The sequence below is a fragment of the Hippocampus bargibanti genome, linkage group LG12 (assembly GCF_051943395.1).
Source record: "Hippocampus bargibanti isolate YZ-2025 linkage group LG12, ASM5194339v1, whole genome shotgun sequence".
NCBI lineage: Eukaryota > Metazoa > Chordata > Actinopteri > Syngnathiformes > Syngnathidae > Hippocampus > Hippocampus bargibanti.
In genome coordinates this window covers 18,104,307-18,121,536 of record NC_142745.1, presented here as the reverse complement: position 1 = coordinate 18,121,536, position 17,230 = coordinate 18,104,307, and the positions used below count along the sequence as shown (strand labels likewise).

Here is a 17,230-nt window from a genome sequence, read left to right as displayed (position 1 = left end):
ATTAATAATAATATTTGATCAGTCACCAGTACAGTTTATGATAAACAGAAAACAGTACGCCGATATATAATGCATTGTATTTCATTTTCATCCATTCGAGCAATAGCATTCAGGACAAAGCCTACTGAATTTCATTTGTAAAATCGGGAACTTTTACTATTATGAGTATACATTTGAATTATTGAGAGTTGTTATCATTCAAAAACATAGAGTACTTATTTATGTCTTGGTTCGTTTAGCGAACATACTTAATTACAAGTCTATTGAAAACTGTGCCATAATCTCTTCACGAGTAGGTAGCTTGAAGTGTTCTCTCTTGATGGCTCTGTTTAGATCTCTGGGATCCAGGCATATTCTGAGTTTTCCGTTCTTTTTCTCTACGACAACGAGGGAACTGACCCAGATGCCCATTTCACAGTAAGATCAGAGCATTGTCATCAAATGGTGAGTATAGTTTTTGCTTTTTTGAATGTTGCTCTGCCTATGACCATTTTGTGTTTGGGAGCCTTTTACTGAGCGAGTCGCTTGTTCTGTAGCCACAAAGGGACATAAGTCTTCTTGTGCCGGTCCCAAGCCCGGATAAATACAGAGGGTTGTGTCAGGAAGGGCATCCGAAGTAAAAGCTTGGCCAAAACAAACATGTGGATCAAACCTCTAAAGATGGAGTACACTGATTTGCTGTGTCGACCCCTTGAAGGGAAAAGCCGAAAGGAAAAGAAGATTGAAAATAATAATTTTAAATGGCATTAAAATGGTTGCGGTCGTATTCCATTACTTATGGCAAAACTGGAGAGACCACGCCCTGTGGTGTAACCCTCCATGGGCTGTGAGAAAGTGTCCTCTCCGCTCTCCATCATCGTCATAAGCAGCAACGAATTCCAAGAGGAGATACGCAACAAAACGTCAACTCCGGTTACTCTCCCTTAGCCGCAGACAACATGAAAAGAATCCGATGTGCTCCTTCCACCCGGATCAAGTCGCTCTCGCTATGCGGATCCGTTGCAAAGTAGTTGTGATCGCCTTGTGTTTCGGAATTTTCCTACTTCTCTACTTTTGGGGAGGGAATGTCGCGGACGGCCGGCTGCTGAAACAAGTTGCGGCGGAGGAGGGCAGGAACTCTTCCACGTCGTCGTCGGTCGAGCGCGATCGCGATGTTGGCCCAAAGTTGGCGAGAAAATCTCCCAGGACGGGGGAGGAAGATCTCCCTAAGGGACGAAAACCCCCGAAAGTGACAAAGCGAGAGGGCAGCGTCAATGCAAAGAGGTACGAGCAGATTTTCTTTCTCCGAACGATCCTCCCTTCCACGTTTGCATGCAATATCATTGACCAATTTCAAAATCTAATGGGGTTGTAATGTTCCGCGAGGACTGACACGGTTTTAGCCGCAAAATGTCTCTCGCTAATAATCCCACTGTTGGAATTGAATATCAAAGTCAAAGTCAGCTTTATTGTCAAATATGCTAATATGCATGACATACAGCACAGATGAAATTACTGTCCTCTCGGACCCAGCATGCTAGGCACTTATAATGACTTTAACAAACATAACAAACATAATAAACGCCAATTTGCCAGGAGAGGGGAGCCGCTGCGTGTTCACGCGCTGAAAAACAAAACAAAATAAATAACAAATATGACAACACAAAGACACACAGTCATTCATTCTTCAGGACTTGCTGTACCCTTTTTGTGATGACATGAAGCAGTTCTAGATGAAAGAGGAGAGGATCAAAGCATCCATGTCAGCAGTGGATTAGGGACGTCATGGTGGAATTTGCACGTCTACTACAAGCTAAATGTTGAAAGCAAACACGAAGCTGTAGCATCCGACGAGAATGGAAAATTAATGAGAGGGGGAAGCGTCTGTGTAAGCCAGGGGTCGGGAACCTTTTTGACTAAGAGAGCCATAAAAGTAAAATATTTAGAAATGTTTTTCAGTGAGAGCCACACGCACGCGCGCGCACATACAAACGCTCGCGTGCGCGCGCGCGGCCACTTTTCAACAAAATATCAGAATGTATTATTTAAAATAACTTTGTGATAGTACTCACCGTTAACATGGATGGTTTTCCGTTCCTCGTGTTTGGTAAAAATCCAGGAAAACGATCGGAATGAAATTCAATTTGCCGGTCCAGAGGCGAAGTTACTGCTAGCGAGCCTGCACACGGCTCATAAGCTTCCACACTTGCTATTTGCAATCTACTTCTCGCAGAAGTATGTCGATGCTAACGTTAACATGGGGCTTGTTAAAATGTCACTGACATTCGACTGTTTCATCGATGGTATTGTTTCATTGCAAATTAGAATCAGAACATTTTCTCTCCTCTAATGCGGTGCATTCAGGCTGAAGTGCACAAGTTGGGCTCATTTAAACGGGTGTTTACCTGTTTCAACATGACGGCCACTATCATCCAATCAACATGGCGCTTTCGGCCATTCTAGGTCAGTGTCATCCAATCAAAATTGCGCTTTCCGCCAACTGCAGCCCCAAAGGGAAATGAACGACGAAAAAAACGACAACATGTATTATAATATGTAATATTTATCGGCGAGCCATATGCAATCATCAAAAGAGCCATATATGGCTCGCGAGCCATAGGTTCCCGACCCCTGGTGTAAGCTCTCAGTCGAATAGGAGTGGTCAATCGATGAAAAGTTTTCTTCAGCAGTCATCTGTACTTCTTTGAAGGTGTTGGACGTTTCGCTTCTTATCCAAGAAACTTCGTCAGCAAACTAAAGTCTTACTGGTAGTTTAGGCCCGATATATATGCCTACTGTCCAGACATGGTGGTGCCGGACTCTGCTATGATAGGCCCCTTCTCAGGTTGGGGGGAGCAGAGGACAACCCCCTGCAGCTGCTTGATATAACCGTACTATCGATGTATCCGTCCTGCGCCGAACTGCATTAAGGGGGGGGGGGGCAATACGTAAATGTGTTTTTTCCTTTGAGAATGACATTATGTTGCAAAAGGGCAAAAAAGAAACAAAGACTATTTAAAGCTACAATTCCATAATCAAAAAAGACTACAAAAATCCCATTTCTAAAACGAGCACAACTCTTCTGTGAGCCAACATCAGGGTAGACTCCCTTTGAAATTTTGTTACACTGCATGTTATTGTTCAACACATGTTCAACTCCTTTGTATCACACCTTCAGGTGTCATTCTACAGGATGAATATTTACATTTCTGGACAGTTACAAGACTGTCCCTGATGACTTGGCAGTTCCAGTATGACTGTGCAAAAGACGAGAATTACAATATGTTACCTTGATAATTGACTTAATGATAGAGAACAAATGTGAGGCACAAATGGATTTTGGGTATGATTAAAAAAAAGACAGAAAAATCCAACAAATCAAAATGTTTTTTTTTGTTTTAAGCTTATTTAAGCTTAATTTGTTGTTTTTACACTATGAAACATGTTGTTAAATTCATGCCTTTCCGGCACTGTTTAGTCCAACCCCAAATCATCTACTCCAAGGCATCCATGTCAACAGATTGTGCCGATTAAGGAATTCAATATGACCCTGGGTGTGCGAGTGCAATGTTGTCAGCTACATTTGGTTAGAGGAAATCGCGCTGCATCCGCTCAGAGTTTGTCCATTTGAGAAGTATAAGGGTGGTGTATAAGGGTGGCGTCATTGAAATATACCTCTCATAGCTTCTCCCCTACCCTCACCGCCTTCTTACATAACGGTATCAGCTATAGGCACCCTAAAAAGCCCCCTTCCCAGACTCTTACTTTGCCGTCGGGCAATATGTATTCTCCCCCGAAAGCGGAGACCGTGGGTTGGAGACGCTACTGCTGAGATAAAAGCCATCAAGGCGTTTCAGGGAGAAAGGACCTTTGAGTCCACCCGGAAGCCACACTCCTCTGTGTGTGCTCACCACTGATAAGGGGAAATGGGGTGGAGGAGGTGTCATTCGACGCCGTGAAAGGAAAATAAAAAATGGGTTTTAGAAAACGAATGACTTTTGTGGTTGAGGTACACAAACAGAGCGCCGAGTCAAATCATTTGAAATCTTTATTATCTTCCTGAATAAAACGTACAATTTTAAGACAAATATTTTTGATGAGAAGATTTCCCAAAGAGGTTAATTCTAGCTCAAAAGCCATATATGGATACACAAAGTGTTGAAGATTGTATTTTCATATCACCTACGTGTGTTTCTCACATGGATTTATGTTTGATCTCGCAAAGTGAGCGGGCGGCGTTTCCTGGCAATATCAAGTCAAAGTCAGCTTTATTGACAAACATTTCTGTTTTCTCAAGTCCGATAATTTCCACTTGACCCAAGCCACGACTTCCCTTGGCTAATGTGGATTCGCATCAAAACAATTGTGAGTGGTGTAGGAAAAAATTAAGAAAATGAACAGTGACAGAGAGAAAAGAAAGATGAAAACAAAATGCAGAAAAAAGCAAGATGAATATGACATGACCTTCTCATCTACAGTCAAACCTGGGTTTTCGACCATAATCCATTCTAGAAACTTGTTCATGAACCAATTTGGTCAAAAACCAAAACATTTCCCATTATAATCAATGTAATAAATGTCTGCTTAAAAAAATTGTTATCGTGCTTGAATAATACAAACACGGCTGCTCACAACGGAACGTGACACGAGTGTAATGCATTGGTCACAGAGAAGCGACATGAAGAAGTGACGTGTAAGGAAGCGGACGGGAGTCGAATGGTGTTTTCAGGTGCACTCAGTTTGGTTGAGAACCCATTTTCGGTTGCAAACTGAGGCATAAAACATACATGTTTGGTTGAAAACTGAATTGCTCGAGACCGAGACGTTGGAAAACCGAGGTTTGACTTTATATGTCTTCTTCTTTTCAGAATCAGAATCATCTTTATTGCCAAGTATGGAGAACACACAAGGAATTTGTTTCCGGTAGAACACGCTGCACTAGTATCGTTGTCAAAAAAACTGCTAAGTGGCACTATACAGTTCCATTTTGGCTACTGTTGAAAGAGTTCAAAGAGTTAATGGCTTGGGGGAGGAAGCTGTTTAAATGTTTGCTGGATTTGGTGCGCATGGATCGGTAGCGCCTGCTTGAGGGGAGTAGCTGGAAAAGGTGGTGGGCAGGGTGCGGAGGGTCCAGTCGGATTTTCCGCGCCCTAGTTTGGATTCTTGCAGTGTGCAAGTCCTCGAGAGTGGGTAGGGCGGTGCCAATGATTTTTTCCGCCGTCCTAACTGTCCGTTGAAGTCGGATTTTGTCCATTTTTGTGGCGGCCCCGAACCAAACGGTGATGGAAGAACACAGGATGGATTCGATGACAGCCGTGTAGAAATGTTGCAGCACCTCCTGTGGCAGGCCATGCTTCTTTAGCAGCCTCAGGAAGTACATTCTCTGTTGGTCCTTTTTCAGGATAGAGTTGGTGTTGACCTCCCACTTCATGTCCTGGGAGACTGTGATTCCCAGGAACTTGAAGGTCTCAACGGTTGACACAAGGCAGTTGGATAGTGTGAGGGGTAGCTGTGGTGATGGATGTTTCCTGAAGTCCACAATCATCTCAACTGTCTTGAGCGTGTTCAGCTCCAGGTTGTGACGGCTGCACCAGAGCTCCAGCTGCTCCACTTGTTGTCGGTACGCAGACTCGTCGCCGTCTTTGATGAGACCGATGACCGTGGTGTCGTCTGCGAACTTTATGAATTTGACAGCTGGGTGCGTTGAGGTGCAGTCGTTCGTGTAGAGAGAGAAGAGCAATGGAGAGAGGACGCATCCCTGCGGGGCTCCAGTGCTCGTGGTTCGTGTTGTGGATGATATATTTCCCAGTCTGACCTGTTGTGTCCGTCCTGTCAGGAAGCTGAGGGTCCACTGGCAGATCGTGGGGGACACACCAAGCTGGAGAAGTTTGGGGATGAGGAGTTCTGGGATGATGGTATTGAACGCAGAGCTGTAGTCCACAAACAGGATCCTTGCGTAGGTTCCTGTGTTGTCGAGGTGGTCGAGGATGTGGTGCAGTCCGATGTTGACTGCATCCTCCACAGACCTGTTTGCCCGGTAGGCAAACTGAAGAGGATCTAGCAGAGGTCCGGTGATGTTCGTTAGGTGGTTCAGCATGAGGCGTTCAAAGGACTTCATGACCACAGACGTCAGAGCAACAGGTCTATAGTCGTTCAATCCCGAGGGTGCTGGTTTCTTTGGAACTGGGACGATAGTAGACTGTTTGAAGCAGGATGGGACTTCACACTGCTCCAGGGATCTTTTGAAGATTTGTGTGAAGACCGGAGCCAGCTGGTCAGCGCAGACTCTCAGGCAGGAGGGGGACACTCTGTCAGGTCCTGCAGCTTTCTTGATCTGCTGCTGCTTGAAGAGCCGTCTAACGTCCAGTTCGTGGATCTGTAGGGCAGAGGGCGGAGATACGGTAGTTTCTGGTAATGGTGGGCAGACCAGGGAAATGGGGGTGTCCTTTTCAAATCGGCAAAAGTATGTATTTAACTCATCAGCCATACCATTGTTGTACACTGCTTGGGGGGAAGGTAAACGATAATTTGTTATTGCTTTCAGGCCATTCCACACCGATGCAGAGTCGTTAGCGGAGAACTGTTTGTTAAGCATCTCCGCATAACTTTTCTTTGCGATGTTAATTTCCTTCGTCAGCCTGTTTCGGGCGAGTTTGTAAACTGCTCGATCGCCGCTTTTAAATGCGGATTCTTTCTCTTTCCTAAGCTGCCTGAGTTTGGGAGTGAACCATGGCTTGTTGTTGTTGAATGAGCGGAAGGACTTTGTTGGTACACACATGTCCTCACAGAAACTGATGTATGATGTGTCTGTGTATTCATCCAATGTGCCCGTTGAAGTTTCAAAGACGCTCCAATCAGTGCAGTCTAAGCATTCTTGTAGCGATAACTTTGCTTCATCTGTCCATGTTTTAACTGTCTTGACTACCGGTTTTACACATTTGAGTTTCTGTTTGTATGTGGGAATTAAGTGGATTAAGTAGTGGTCAGAAAGACCCAATGCTGCATGCGCAACAGACCGGTATGCGCCTTTGAGTGCTGTGTAACAATGATCTAGAATGTTTTCTCCTCTGGTGAAACAGTCAATATGCTGCTTATATTTGGGAAGTTCGCCGTTTAGACGTGTTTGGTTAAAATCGCCCAAAATGATCAGGGGTGATTCTGGATATTTTAGTTCGAGATGGTTTACATGGTCCGCTAGCGTTTGTATACACGCGTTAGCATTAGCTTGTGGCGCGATGTACACGGCAACGGGAATAAAGGAAGCGAACTCACGTGGCGAGTAGAATGGCTTGCAGTTGAGAGACAGCGATTCCAAACCAGGGCTGCAGTGTGAGTCGAGCTTCGTGACATCGGTGCACCATTCTTCGTTGATGTAGAAGCATAGTCCACCGCCTTTGGATTTCCCCGATTGCTCCGTGTGACGGTCGGCCCGAAGGAGATGGAATCCGGGTATGTGTAGCTCGGAATCCGGGTGGCGGTCACTGAGCCAAGTCTCAGTGAAGCACAGCGCAGCAGAGTGGGCAAACGTTTTATTGGTCTTTGTGAGAAGCAGAAGTTCGTCCATCTTGTTTGGTAGTGAGCGTAGATTAGCGAGGTGGATCGATGGGAGCGGCGTTCGAAATCCACGCTGCCGAAGCTTGACGAGAACGCCGGCTCGCTTCCCCCTCCTACGTCGGCGTCTCAAAGCTCCGTACAGAGCTGCTACGCCGCTCGCGAGCAGCCCCGAAAAACCATGTAGATTTTGGTGTGTCGGTGAAAATAGTCCAAGAGTGGATTCCCCGATGCTCAGTAACTCTTCCCTCGTGTAACTGAGTCGCGTAGGATCGCAAAAAACAAATGAAAATGACAAAACCAGGAACATTACTAGGGAGCGTGTGACCACAGTGAATCATTGTCTTCCAGCTAACCCGGTTTTGTGCATCCTCTTCACTCACACCAGCTACCTTCATGTCCTCTTTGACAATATCCATAAACCTCCTCTTAGGTCTTTCTTTCTGTCTCCTGCCTGGCAGTTCAAGGCTCAGCATCCTCCTCCCACTCTCTCTCCTCTGGACATGTCCAAACCATCTCTGTCTGGCCTCTCTGACTTTCTCTCCAAAACCTCTAATATGAGTTGTCCCTTTGATATATTCGTTCCTGATCCTATCCAACCTGGTCACTCTCAAAGAAAACCTCAACATCTTCATCTCTGCTACCTCCAGCTCTGCTTCCTGTCTTTTCTTCAGTGGCACTGTCTCCAGTCCAAACATCATGGCTGGTTTCACCATCATTTTATACACTTTTCCTTTTATTCTCGCTGAAACCCTTCTATCACACATCACACCTAACATTTTTCTCCAGCCGTTCCAGCCTGCCTGGACACGCTTTTTTACCTCTTTTCCACACTCTTCATTGCTCTGGACAGTTGACCCCAAGTACTTAAAATCCTCCACCTTCTTTATCTCTTCTCCCTGTATCATCACTCTTGTACTTGGCTCCCTCTCATTCACACACATATATTCCATCTTACTGCGAGTGATCTTCATTCCTCTCCTTTGACTGTATTTGTCTATTGTTAGCAAAACAGGACGGGCTGTGGGCAGGCGGGCCCGAGTTGAGGAATTCATGCACTTGGCCACGGTGGCGTGCGGGAGTCGTCTGGAGGAGGCCTTAACGCTCGTAAAATCGGCTGTCCTGTTCAGCCAGAAGAAGATCAAAGTTCACATTTTTGCTGAGGACCTTTTGTTCCCACAGTTTCAAGAAAAGGTACGATGACTCTCGCAATATATTACACACAACCCAATACATAAAAAAATAATATCTAATATTTATTGGGCTGTGTGTAATATACAGTATATTTATGTATTATATTTCTTTACTTTCAAATTTATGTATTTATTTACTGTATTTCTTCTTTTTTTTTTAATGTACCGCACCTACTGTTCACACACACACACACACACACACACACACACACACACACACACACACACACACACACACACACACACACACACACACACATGCACACACTTGGACACACACTTGGACATGGCTTTCCAGAGAAACATAGCCAAAAATAGTCAAACCATATTTTTCCCCCTTTGGTCTAATAACCTTGCGGGTAGGGTAGCAAACATTCACCCCCGCACAGTAATATATGACATGAAGTTCAGAGCATTTTTAACAATGCTTTCAATGGTCCTAATAATGACACATCACCCTTTTATTTCCGCACTTGGGTGCAATCTATCACTGCCACGCTCCAGCACTGTGCATCATTTCAAAGTCACCTTGCAGGAGAAGGCAGAAAGGATTCTGTGCTTAATAGTGACAAAGGTTTTGGGACATGCCTCTCTACAATGGACCAACATGATTGCAGACAGACTTGAAATTCATCTTCAAAATAGAACATCATCCCTTGAGAATAGCAGCCGTTATCGCTTATTCAGTGGCAAGATGGCCTAGAAAAACTGAGGTACAATTCTGGTGATGCACAGGTACAGTACACCTATATATTTCTTGACCCGTTGTTTTTCATGGAAAAAGCGTGTTTGATAGTGAGAGATAATAGATAGATAACAAATGCACAAATAACTAAGTACATAAATGAACAACTAAATAAATATGAATAAATAAGCGGCCCGGTGTCACGTTTTGCGAGGTGGTGATGGCGGGTTCGGATCCCAAAAAGCAGGCAGGAGGGAGCAGGAGGTTGTTTGACAAATTGTATTAAAATAGAGTCAGCAGGAACAAAATGTAAAACATCAAAATGATCTGAATGGAAAAAATACAAAGTAGCAAAAGAAGACCAAAAGTAAAAGCCCGCCAAGGTTAAACAAACACGTACATGCATGCTGCAACCAAGCAGCAAACAAACACGTACACGATGCATGCAGCAACCAAGCAGCAAACAAACAATGAATCGGCACCGGATGATCGTGCCAGGTGTCCTTTTAAGTGTCATTGATTATAACGACCAGCACCTGCGAGGCTGCTGGCAGGGCTGACGTCGCTACCCGCTGGTCGCCAATCTGATCGGGACGACCAGCACCTGTGCAGGTGCAGGCGGGGCCGACAGCGCCCCCCGTTGGTCGCCAACCAGATCATGACACCCGGTAGTCGAGTGGTTGGCACGCCGGCTTTACTGTGCAGAGGTCGCCGGTTCACGTCCCACTCCGGCCTCCCTGTGTGGAGTTTGCATGTTCTCCCCGGGCCCGCGTGGGTTTTCTCCGGGTCCTCCGGTTTCCTCCCACATTCCAAAAACATGCATGGCAGGCAGATTGAACACTCCAAATTGTCCGAAGGTGTGAGAGTGACTGTTGTTTGTCTTTGTGATTGGCTGGCAACCAATTTAGGGTGTCCCCCGCCTTGTGCCCGAAGACAGCTGGGATTGGCTCCAGCACCCCCCGCGACCCTAATGCGGAATAAGCGGTATGGAAAATGGATGGATGGATAAATAAGCGAATAATAATAAATGCATATATAAATTAATGCAAAAATAATAATAAATAAATAAATGGAGGAAGACATTTTGTGTGTTCCAGTTCCGCCAGTGGCCTGGATTTATCTCAGCCAAGTTCAAGTACCAGCTGTACCCGATCACCTTCTCCGTGGGGAACGCAGACGAATGGAAGAAGCTCTTCAAGCCCTGTGCCGCTCAGAGACTTTTTCTTCCTGTAAGGCTGTAACACATATGTTGTCGGCTTTTTATTACACCTGCCATTATGTGATTTCAATCATTATCACTAAATGGTCTTTTGATGACACAGCGCTCATCACTAACAATTCCTTCTCTGCTTATTGATAAGATTGCACGTTGTCTGCAGATTCAATGATTGATTTTTTTTTCAATTTAAATGAACTGTCTCATGGGACTGGATTCAGTCATTCAGTGAAGTGGGGAAACTGCGCAGCGTATTGATTTTCCCGTTCAGTTGGTGTTCGCTGAAATAACGCCATGGCATAATGAATATATTGCTAGGCGGACAAATCCATCACTGTTTTCCCTCTTCCTGCAAATGAGTCGATAGACTATATTGCCATTTACACACTTAATCAGGAAAGCCTAATCATGAACGTTATAGATTTTGGGAGGATTTATGTCAAATAAATAAATAAATGAATACAAATCACATACTCAGTCGTTTCAAAGGCAATTGAAGCAGAATAAGACCTAATGGATTAGGTTTGCTTAATGCAAAATTAAAAAAATAGAACACTTTTGAAATGCTAACACGTTGCTTATCATCATTTAGGCAACACATTCGGCTCACGTTACACGAGAACTACAACTCATCAATTGCACAGGATACGTTTGTCCAATTCAGTCACTGTCTGCGTTTGTTTGTTTATCCGATGCAGCGCACTGGAGCAAGGTCTGCCATCGAGTGGTGACACTTATAATTACAACTTAAAACTTTGCACCTGATATACCAGCCAACGTTTTGAGTTTCCAAAATTCACAGTGGTCTATCGCCACTGTAACTGGTGGATCATAAATCATACAAAGAGCCATGACTTCCTCTTGATTTTAATTCATACTTGTCAATCAAGGACAATTTTGCTAACACAAGCTAATACTATAGGCCGAGGATGTCAAACTCATTTTTTACCGCGGGCCACATTGTAGTTATGATTTCCTCTCGGGCGCCATTATGAATTTAGTGAGGCCATTAGAACGTTGCATCCCCAACAAATTAATGACTAATTTGTTTTCAAATCTCACGTCAAAAATAATGACTGTTATTGTGGTTTACATGGGACAAATTGAAATTTTGGTTCGGACTTTAGCAAGTATCATGGCGCTTGACATACATGATTTGCTTTCGCAGGCTGAATAAAAATAAGTGGCGGGCCACATTTGGCCCTCGGGCCTTGACTTTCACATCAGTGACGTAAGGGATTAGCCAGCTAGCTGAATAGAAAGAGAGATAGCTAGCTCGCTCGTTTGATCGCTGAACATGGAATTTCACAAGTCTGATTTGCTTTTGCGGGCTGAATAAAATGATGTGGCAGGCCAGATTTGTCCCCAAGGCCTTGACTTTAACACCTGCGCTATGGGCGCTCACATCTGCACTGCGTTATAGCTGGTGGGAATATTTTGTTTTGCTCAGTAAGAAGTGCAAAATATTGGCTCATTTATCATTTTCATGAAGATGCCTCTCAAAAGCCGCGGTGAATGCCCATGTATCATAAAAGGAGTTGCTTCAGATGAATATAGCTCAGCAAAATCTTCCACACTGATGTTTACACGTTGGTAGTTCATAAATTTTTACTCAGTATAAATACGCCGCAGGTCATCCTGAAGGACGTCGATTCGTTGCTGTACGTGGACACTGATGTCCTGTTCCTGCGCCCCATGGACGATATCTGGAGAATGCTCAAGTCCTTCAACAGCACGCAGCTAGCAGCGATGGCTCCGGAGAACGAAGTCCCCAAAATCGGCTGGTACAGCCGTTTTGCGCGTCATCCTTTCTACGGCGTTTCGGGGGTCAATTCGGGTGTCATGCTGATGAATCTCACAAGGATCCGTGGCACATTGTTCAAGGTTCGGCCCAAATATGATCTTCTCGACACTGAAAGCGTTTTCGGTAGTCTAAATGTCATTTTGTTGGTTTTCAGTGGTCGCCTCGAAGCCCTGTGATTATGCTAGCATCACGGCTGTGTTTTATCTCACAACGCGCTTTAACAACACATCAATTTGCTACTGGTAGCCGGAATGCAAATGTTCCTCATGCTTTGATGATTTACTTTGAGGCAATTGGACTCTGTTGACATTTCAGAACAGCATGATTGCCGGTGGCCTTTCCTGGGAGGACCTTTTACAACCACTTTATCAAAAGTACAAGAACCACATCACATGGGGAGATCAGGACCTCCTCAACATTATCTTTCACTACAACCCAGGTAGAGTCACGTCATTGCAACATAAAATAATTATTATATTTTCAGGTGTATAAGACGCACCCAAAAGCCTTTATATTCTTCCAAAAAATGACCTTGCGCTTTATAATGCTTGCACCTTATACTGTATATAAAGTCACATTCAGCCACACCAGGTCTCGCAAACACTGTCAGCAGCCAACGACCACCCCCTTCCCCGAATCCCCCACTGTAGAAGAAGTATTGCGTAACCCAAGCCTCTACTGTAGCACATTACTGTATAATGTGGTGTGGAACACTTTTATGTTGTTTTATATTGTCTTTGGAAAACATTTTATTTATTGAAAGTGCGTCTTGTAGTCCGGTGCGCCTTGTATATGGAAAATGTTTGAAAGGACACCATTCATTGGGGCTGCCTCTCCCGGCCGTTCGCCACCTGCTGTCATTCTCTAATCACGGACACGGGGCATTTATACGGTTCGCGATCACCTCGCCAATGCCGGATGATTTACTCAACTCGCCACCGTACCTGGACTCTTCCTTCGATGCGCAAGTGTATCTGGTCCGAGGTATTTTCCCCGCGTCCCGTAAATTTATGTCATCTTCCGGGATTGCGTAATTTTGCACCCTCGTGTGCCATTTGCTTTTTGGCGTAGTAAGCGGGTCGGATCACCCCCGGCCTTCTTACTCTCCGTGTTTTCTTTTATTTATGAATAAACATCCTGCTTGGTTAGTACGTGTCTGTTTTGGGATCCCAAACATTCCACTACGTTCCGCCGAGTCATCTGCCGTCACTCTCGCTCGGAACGTGACCGCTTCGGATGACTCGGCTACAGGATGTTCTTTTCTCTTAAAATATCTATCCAATGACACTTGCTTTCACTCCCACAGCAACATCACTAGATTTCACAGCCTCCTTAATCTTTAATATCGTACTGATCGTAGATTTCGCCATGCTGTATTCCCTCGCCAGATCAGACACTCGCACACCTTCATATTTTGCGATTATTTCTTTCTTAAATGCAATAGTTGTACGCACTACTTTTCTTTTGTCACTTTAAGCAGCACTTTTTCTTTGGAGGCATGATTAGGGGCTAAAACTCTTCGTACACCTATATTAAAAGCTAAAGCAAAACGCAGCACGTCCGCTAGCGACAACAGTTGGTCACGAACAGAGCGATACACCCGTGCGCCGCTCAGTTCTCCCCACCCTCGCGTACGCACTCACGCGTCGTATTGCCGTTCGAACACCGATTGATGTTCGAACGCCGAAGCAGGAATATCTCAATTTTTTTGTTCGAACACCGATTTGTTCGAACAGTGAGGCGTTCGAGAACCGAGGTACCACTGTACTCCGGTGCGCCTTATACACCGGAAAATATGATACACACCGCTTCAAATAATTAAACTTCGCTGGTGACAAATGTCTCTGACAAACTCTCCTGGAGGATCACAATTTTCATTTTATCTTTCCAGAGTGTCTATTGATCTTCCCTTGCCAGTGGAACTACAGGTCCGATCACTGTATGTATGGGAGCAACTGCAAAGGAGCTGAAGAGGACGGCGTGGCCATCCTCCACGGCAACCGTGGAGTCTATCATGATGACAAGCAGCCAGCCTTCAAAGTGGTTTATGACGGAATTCGTGATGTGAGTATCTTTGACTGTCACCGTTTTACTCTTGGAACCCCAAATGCGCCCAAAAGCGCATCACCGTGAACAAAAGACCCAAAACAGAAGCAGTCACAGAGTCAGACAACACTGGCGCGGAATTTTAATATTCAGGTAATTTGTTTTATTGAAATTAGTTTCTAGTTGATGCTATTCAACCTTTTAATGGGTATCCATCTGCTTAATTTTATGGTAGCATCCCCTTCGCCAAGCCTTACTCCCATTTAATTGTATAGATAATTATTGTACTCAGCCTTTTTCAAAACAAACAGATATATCATGTGAGCTCAGTTTCTCTATCTATGGTACAATAATTTGTAATTTGTTGTTTTTACTCCGGCAATTTCGAGTCCAACACGTTCTCGCATGCATGACAAAATAAAATAAAATTTCTTTGATCTAAGCTGCTAACCATATACAGTCAAACCTGGGTTTTTGACCATAATCTGTTACAGGAACTTGTTCGAAAACCGAAACAACATTTCCCATTCTCATCAATGCTAACACGCGTGCTCACAATGGAACGTGACAACTGGATAATGCGTCGGTCAAGATGAGACACCAGGAAGTGACCTCCAGTATAATGAAGCGGAGGGGAGTGGAGTGGTGCATTCAGGTGCGCTCAGTTTGATCAAGAACCCATTATCAGTTGTAAACCCAAGCATTAAAAAACGCGAACTTTTTGGTCAAAGACTGACTTGATCGATAACCAAAACGTTCACAAACCCAGGTTTGACTGTACACGGTAGCGTGATGCAACCTTCTTCCGCTTACATTAAAAACATGTTTCTGTGACTGGAGTGTTATTTCCTTGTGCCCTGCTGAGATAAGACACTTGTAGTCTGGTAATTAGTGCCAAGTAGCAATTCAGTCATGCTGATGCAATCTGTAAGTAACATATTTGTGTGTGGTATTAATTAAAAGAAACTGTTTTGCTGATGAAAAGTAACACAGTGTGATATTGTTCCAGTTCCCCTTTGAGGACAACATGTTCCAATCGCTGTTTTATCCCATCCAAGCCAAATTCCTGGACACTGTGAACACCCTGTGCGGACGGATCCCACAAGTCTTCCTCAAGCAGATCGAAAAGACCATGAGGAAGGTCTTTGAGGAGAATGTAATCCAACATATCAGGCCACGCAACTGACTTATGGTCAAATTGACTTCCTGTGAATGTGACTGCAGGAATTTCAGTACGAAAGCGATGATATTTCCGAAATCGTTTCTATCAACGGGAAGAATCAAAAGCACGGTTGTGACCGTTCTAATATTGTCATGTTCGGTTTTCTTGACAGTGATGTGGTCGAATCGCTTCTGACGAATGATTATACCTTTATCATGCACAACCTTTGTTTACACGTGCCCCAAAAAAATATATTAAATAGAAAATACTTAAAATATATATATAAAAAATATATATATATATATATATTGAATTAATCTCAGTTAATTGCACCTGACTGGTGGGTACAAAGTTGTTTTCCTGCTCATTAAAACTATCCACTTTTGAAATTTTGAAGGTTTTCCTGCGCTGCGGTGAACCCTGCATTATACTGTGAATGTTGTACAAAAAACCAATACATCAAATGTAAAGCCTGTGGGTTACGTAAACCACTTAACAAACTAAAATCTATTACATTCAACAACGCAAAAAAATGGTATCACTGCAGATACGCAGGTGCGCAATACGGTGGTCCCATATGACGGTGACTGGAAAGCACGATACTGACAAATATTTTGGTTCGCACTACTTTGCAATGTTTGGATGCTGGAAATGTAAGCAATGTTTTTTTGTGCATATGTGGGCAATTCAGGACATTCTTTCCTTGACTTTGATCCAAAATGATGTCTCAAAGTGATTCAGAATGACAACCAACAATGGCAATCTCGCACAGAAAAACAGTCATGAAAAAAAACTGACAAATGAAAGGAGAAATGAAAACATTCGATGAATATAAATAAGACTGCACTTTTTGGAATTTTATTACGCTGCCTGGTACCATATTATACAAGCCCTGGCAATGGGCTGGCCTCACCCTTGTGGTTGGTGGCCGTTGTCTGAACCAAAAGTATTAAACTGTAGCTCAAATGGAGACAGAGTTGGTGTTACATGTGGAATATATTGGAATGCACTTTCATGATTATGTTTCTGATCAGGATGAAAAATTGACCCAGATAAGATAAACACCCTGTTTTTTTTTTTTTTTTACTTGTCTTGGGATTTTTTTTTCACCTGCTCCCCACAAGGCTGAACGGGATAAGCTGTGTGGAAATGGATGCGTCAATGCACGAGTGGCACTCTGTCCAAATGGATCAAAACCAAAATTGAACTGTGGCAGTGGTTATATGTCCTATGAATGTTGTCTATCATGTTTACTGTCAACCAAATGAACTCCTGGCATACGTGTCTTTGAAAAGGTGTCTCTTTGTTTTATTTGTTGTGCTGAATTGTCGCTGTGATGTGATGATAGGCAGTACGGCAGAAGATAAGACAACCTTTATTTGTCTCACCATGGACAAATTATATTAAATCATTTCAACTGGAACCTGATCATAGTTGGACAGCGCAACCATGTTTTTGAATAAAACAATGTAACGCAAAGAGCCTCAGTTATGTGATTTATTGGAATGCAAATGAAAAAACGCAGTCCATCAACCAATATCGAAATTAGTAAAAAAAAATATGGACCTATAGGAGACCCAGTCGACAAGCAAGC

At 43.8% G+C, this 17,230-nt stretch overlaps 1 protein-coding gene across 1 annotated transcript; it reads left to right on the top strand.

The window, feature by feature from the left end:
* Positions 1–845: 845 nt before the first annotated feature.
* Positions 846–17,115, top strand: gxylt2 (glucoside xylosyltransferase 2). The gene is made up of 7 exons (XM_089009717.1): positions 846–1,263; positions 8,538–8,724; positions 10,506–10,637; positions 12,257–12,508; positions 12,744–12,867; positions 14,320–14,492; positions 15,484–17,115. Exons 1-7 carry the CDS (start codon positions 953–955, stop codon positions 15,658–15,660), a joined length of 1,356 nt encoding a protein of 451 aa, XP_088865843.1. The 5' UTR covers positions 846–952; the 3' UTR covers positions 15,661–17,115.
* Positions 17,116–17,230: the final 115 nt, after the last annotated feature.

Coding starts and splice junctions, on each gene's coding strand:
- gxylt2 (XM_089009717.1), top strand. CDS start 953: ATGTGCTCCTTCCACCCGGATCAAGTCGCTCTCGCTATGCGGATCCGT. Junction 8,725..10,505: donor TCCCACAGTTTCAAGAAAAG/GTACGATGACTC, acceptor TGTGTGTTCCAG/TTCCGCCAGTGGCCTGGATT. Junction 12,868..14,319: donor TATCTTTCACTACAACCCAG/GTAGAGTCACGT, acceptor TTATCTTTCCAG/AGTGTCTATTGATCTTCCCT.